The sequence below is a fragment of the Drosophila rhopaloa genome, unplaced genomic scaffold (assembly GCF_018152115.1).
Source record: "Drosophila rhopaloa isolate 14029-0021.01 unplaced genomic scaffold, ASM1815211v1 contig_91, whole genome shotgun sequence".
NCBI classification, from domain to species: Eukaryota; Metazoa; Arthropoda; class Insecta; order Diptera; family Drosophilidae; genus Drosophila; species Drosophila rhopaloa.
In genome coordinates this window covers 1-6,068 of record NW_025335191.1, presented here as the reverse complement: position 1 = coordinate 6,068, position 6,068 = coordinate 1, and the positions used below count along the sequence as shown (strand labels likewise).

The 6,068-nt window shown below is 36.2% G+C and overlaps 1 protein-coding gene across 1 annotated transcript; it reads right to left on the bottom strand.

The window, feature by feature from the left end:
* Positions 1–3,411: 3,411 nt before the first annotated feature.
* LOC123038129 (signal peptide, CUB and EGF-like domain-containing protein 3) lies at positions 3,412–4,980 on the bottom strand. Its single transcript, XM_044461822.1, has 3 exons — positions 4,625–4,980; positions 4,455–4,566; positions 3,412–4,397 (listed from the first exon to the last, which is right to left on the bottom strand). The coding sequence occupies exons 1-3, from the start codon at positions 4,874–4,876 to the stop codon at positions 4,207–4,209; spliced, it is 555 nt and encodes a 184-aa protein (XP_044317757.1). The 5' UTR covers positions 4,877–4,980; the 3' UTR covers positions 3,412–4,206.
* Positions 4,981–6,068: the final 1,088 nt, after the last annotated feature.

Here is a 6,068-nt window from a genome sequence, read left to right as displayed (position 1 = left end):
TGCACACTGGTCCCAATGACCAATATTTTTGCATAAACTAGAAAAATGAAGCTACAGACTTGACACTTGGCACACTATATAGTTACTATATATGCGAAGTCTGGACAAAATTTTGTGCCGATCGGGCAACGCCTTCCTTTCCGCCCCATAGAAATGCACCCCGGGACAAAAATTTACAAAACATCCACGAAAATTGGGCCAATATATCCAATAAATTTTAAATATATATAAAATATCTTTAGTAAAGCCAATAGCCAATATATCCAATAAATTTTAAAGATATATAAAATAACTTTAGTAAATATCCCCTCAATCCCCAATCCCCCCCATACCAATTTTTAACTTCCAAACTGCATAATGCATCTTGAAAAATTATAATATATTTACTTAATTAATTTTTAATCACTTTCAACATCTAAATCAAAGGACTAGGCATCGTTACATTCAAATGTATCCAAGTCATCTTCATCATCATTATCTGTAGTAGGATAACTATTTAGGAAATCGACATTTGGTGGTGTTAAAAGATCATTAAAAGAGCATTTTTTTATTCCAGCATCCACATAAGCAACAAAGTTCTTAATCCTCTTTTTCAAAGGATCTATTTTTTGCTTTAAGTTTCCAAATCGATGCTGCAACACAAAGTTGTAAAGGCTTTCGGTTTCGCGTCCATGTGCCAGCCAATACTCTAGCATTTCTCCATAACATAGGTCTATGTTGTCTAGCAAAAAGTTTTTTTTGGAAAATGGAGCAAAAACGAGCAAAAAGGTTTATGTCATCGTATTGTAAATAAATGCAAGAACAAAACTGCGTTAATAGTTTTTATAATCCGGCACAATCCAACATACTTTTGTTCCAAGAAACACGAAAAATGATAGGTTAAAATTGTTAAAAATACAACTCTACAAAAGCACACATACACAAAGACAAATCACATTAAACAAATATTGCATTAAACATTTAAATTTTACATACCTCCACTAATATTTTCCATTTTACTTTGTTTTAAAATGTTAAGTAGAACTTTTGCAATCTTACTTTAAAGTGTTGATTTTATTTAGCGCGCCAAAAAGTCAACATTTCTGATCAACGAACTGCTGACTTTCAGGGCTACCAAATTTAACAGGGCTGCAATTTCAGTAACGAAATTGCGATTTTTAAATGCAACGTATATTATTCTACGAAGATAAAATGTTTTTTTTTTTCATAACTTTAAAAAAAAAATAGGTTTTTGCAAAAATATTGGGCATTGGGACCAGTGTGCATAGGCAACAGAATCAGAATCATTGAACTTCAAAAGTCCGTTCTCAAAAAACGGTACACAATATGGGCCCTTAAATTTATTTTTATACCCTGACAGAGAATATTATAATTTCAGTCAAAAGTATGCAACGCAGTGAAGAAGACATTTCCGAACCTATAAAGTATATACATTCTTGATCAGCATCACCAGGGGAGTCGATCTAGCCATGTCCATCTATATATATACAACTATATCATATAGGAAAATCAAAAAAAGAACAATAATATCATATAGCTGTAATAGAAACGATGGCAAAATGCAGCGCAAAATCGAAATAGCTTTATTGTTTTTAGTAATATAGGCATAGTCGTTTTGTGATAACTGCTACGTTTCTGTCTGAACTGTAAAAAGTTCGGGCTCATATCTGATAACTGTATGGCGGGGATGAGTTTTAGGTTTTGCGCCTTTAAACATAATCAATTCAGATTTTTAAATATTTAATGAAAGTGGTATAAAAATGAAAAGAATATTCCATCTTAGTGTTTAATAATGTTATATACCTGCGAAAAAGTCCAAATACTGCGGATATTGTCATTGTGGTGAGTGGAGCAGGTTGCCCAAATTCTGGCCATGAAGATCGTCTTCGAAGTTCCAGTCCCACGGGAACATGCAAAATTTTTGAAGCCGTCCGAGAGGTGCAAAGCCTTGATATCACACTTCAATGTGCAGATGTCTCCATGTTTGGATGGAACTTGGGTGCATAATCCAGGGTCTGTTTGACCGCTGTTGGTAATTATATGAAAGTTAATATAGGCCTTTCAATATTCTTACAAAATTTACACGACTTAAAATTATAAAAAGATAGCCTTAAAATAGTTGACACTAACTATACAAATCGAAACCCGACCCTAACACCTGCCGTAACCGAAAATTCAATACCCACTCTATCTCTAAATAAACCTGCAAAAAAAAAAATAACAAGAAAGGAAAGCTAAATTCGGGCGGAGCCGAAGTTGATATACCCTTGCAGAATACTCTGTAAATTATATTCTCCAAAATTATTCATATGATGCATTCTTAATACTCATAAAAAATCCCAACTTCCTAACTTTAAAAACACCAAAGTTATGGCATTTCCAATCATTCAGTTATGTATATGGCAGCTATAGAATATAGTCGGCCGATCCTTATGAAATTTAATATGTCGGATTGATTGGGCAAAAATAAAACCCATAGAAAATCCCAACTTCCTAACTTAACAAACACCAAAGTTATGGCATTTCCGATCAATCAGTTATATGGCAGCTATAAGATATAGTCGGCCGATCCTTATGAAATTTGGTAGGTCGGATTAATTGGCCAAATATAAAACCCATAGAAAATCCCAACTTCCCAACTTTACAAACACCAAAGTTATGGCATTTCCGATCAATCAGTTATATAGCAGCTATAGGATATAGTCGGCCGATCCTTATGAAATTTGGTATGTCGGATTGATTGGCCAAATATAATACCCATAGAGAGTCCCAACTTCCTAACTTAACAAACAGCAGAGTTATGGCATTTCCGATCAATCAGTTATATGGCAGCTATAGGATATAGTCGGCCGATCCCGGCCGTTCCGACTTATATACTGCGTGCAAAGGAAAGAAGGGTGTGTGTAAAGTTTCAATTCGATATCTTTAAAACTGAGAGACTAGTTCGCGTAGAAACAGACAGACGGACAGACAGACGGACAGACAGACGGACAGACAGACGGACAGACAGACGGACAGACGGACAGACGGACAGACGGACATGGCTATATCAACTCAGGAGGTGATCCTGATCAAGAATATATATACTTTATAGGGTCGGAGATGTCTCCTTCACTGCGTTGCACACTTTTGACCAAAATTATAATACCCTCTGCAAGGGTATAAAAAGAATTAAGAATTAACCATACAGGTGCTTCTGGCCTCCTGAACTATATTAGCCTTCAACTATATTAGCCGAATCCTCAACGTTGGCTATAATAAATAATATATTCTTACTGAAATTTCATTTTGGTCTAAAATAGCCGTCTATGTGACCTAGGTTTCTATTAAAATAAGTAATTTTATATTTTATCGGTCGAAAAATTTGAAAAATTTGCGTCGTTGAAAATTTGAAAGATTGACATTATCTGACCTAGGATAAACCAGCAATTAAGCTATGGACTTGCTATCATATTCAACCTAACAATTATGACTACAATTTAGCTATCAGCAAATCTCATATTATAAGGGTTAGCAAGGGCCGAAATCGATTTATTATTTAACCGAAGCATTATATTGTAATAAAGGCTTATTTATAGAGTTTTGTTTTTTTTACCCGTGCTGAGTTTATTTTAATTTCAGTCAACGCTGAGTCGATCACATTATACGTTCTTCATCAACATCAAAAGGCGAGTCGATCTAGCCATGTTCATCTGCTTCACTCTTATTTGTGCAATAAATAAAATGCAAATATCGTTGGAAATACATTTTTTTAACAAATCTTGTTATTAGATTTATTTTCAAGCCTTCAATCGATTTATATATATTGAGAATAGTTTTTCGATGCTGTTGCAAGGTTAGCTTGCGGCGTTTCATGTGTTTCAGGTGATTCGGTTTTTTGAGTTGGAGAGAAGGTAAGCCAGCCAAGGCACAGCTCTGCTTACTCTCGAACAGATTGTAGCCTTCAGGACAGTGACAACGGAAGAAGCCCTTTGTAATCTCACAAATGTGTTCACAGTAGCGCTTGGTTATCCAGTTTTTGGGTCTTGATATTTCAATTCACATTCGTTGATGTCTTGCACACTTTGTGACTGAGAAGACACCGTTGTCCTCCGGCAATGTCTGATTTGGGGCTACGAGTGTGGCCTCTGTTGACAGCGATAGGAACCTATAAGGTTCTCGCAGCCACCTTCACAGTCCCACGACAAAGCGGAATTCTTGCATTCGTTAATGTCTGGAGTGAATCGTGGTGAGAAATAAAATTTTGTATTTGAAATGTAATATATACATACCCAAACAAGTTTTGCCGTCAGATTCATCTATTTCATAACCACTTTTACAGGAGCATACGAATTCCCCCGGCAAGTTGTTGCACAATTGTGAGCAACCCCCATTGGACTCCTCGCATTCGTCGATATCTGCAAGAGAATATTGTTTTCAAAATTTATCAATATGCCTGGAATCTTTTCACCCACCTTCACATCTGCATGGATCATTGGGATTTACATAGTAACCCCCATAACATTCGCATTTGTTAGACGATTGGTTGCATATATGGGCACAACCGCCATTATTATCCTCACAGTTCTGAAATGAAGACTTTAAAATATCTTGTTGGTTCAACAAATGGTCTATAAGTTAATACTTTAGCTATGGGTGTCGATTTACTGACTTCGTCTTTACCATATGTAATTCGACGAATGCACTTGAGTCGGTTACCCAACCATTTATAGTTTGAACAGAACATGGCACTATCACCGGGATAAAAGGTTTCGTAGTTGTCATTGCAGACATAGTTGGCCACCAGGAAGAGTCTTTCTCCATTCCGACGAAGAGCGACGGTGGCAATACCATTATTAATCCTTGGAGGTGCGAGCCAATCGCAAGTTCGCAACATAATCAATTCAGATTTTTAAATATTTAATGAAAGTGGTATAAAAATGAAAAGAATATTCCATCTTAGTGTTTAATAATGTTATATACCTGCGAAAAAGTCCAAATACTGCGGATATTGTCATTGTGGTGAGTGGAGCAGGTTGCCCAAATTCTGGCCATGAAGATCGTCTTCGAAGTTCCAGTCCCACGGGAACATGCAAAATTTTGAAGCCGTCCGAGAGGTGCAAAGCCTTGATATCACACTTCAATGTGCAGATGTCTCCATGTTTGGATGGAACTTGGGTGCATAATCCAGGGTCTGTTTGACCGCTGTTGGTAATTATATGAAAGTTAATATAGGCCTTTCAATATTCTTACAAAATTTACACGACTTAAAATTATAAAAAGATAGCCTTAAAATAGTTGACACTAACTATACAAATCGAAACCCGACCCTAACACCTGCCGTAACCGAAAATTCAATACCCACTCTATCTCTAAATAAACCTGCAAAAAAAAATAACAAGAAAGGAAAGCTAAATTGGGCGGAGCCGAAGTTGATATACCCTTGCAGAATACTCTGTAAATTATATTCTCCAAAATTATTCATATGATGCATTCTTAATACTCATAAAAAATCCCAACTTCCTAACTTTAAAAACACCAAAGTTATGGCATTTCCAATCATTCAGTTATGTATATGGCAGCTATAGAATATAGTCGGCCGATCCTTATGAAATTTAATATGTCGGATTGATTGGGCAAAAATAAAACCCATAGAAAATCCCAACTTCCTAACTTAACAAACACCAAAGTTATGGCATTTCCGATCAATCAGTTATATGGCAGCTATAAGATATAGTCGGCCGATCCTTATGAAATTTGGTAGGTCGGATTAATTGGCCAAATATAAAACCCATAGAAAATCCCAACTTCCCAACTTTACAAACACCAAAGTTATGGCATTTCCGATCAATCAGTTATATAGCAGCTATAGGATATAGTCGGCCGATCCTTATGAAATTTGGTATGTCGGATTGATTGGCCAAATATAATACCCATAGAGAGTCCCAACTTCCTAACTTAACAAACAGCAGAGTTATGGCATTTCCGATCAATCAGTTATATGGCAGCTATAGGATATAGTCGGCCGATCCCGGCCGTTCCGACTTATATACTGCGTGCAAAGGAAAGAAGGGTGTGTAAAGTTTCAA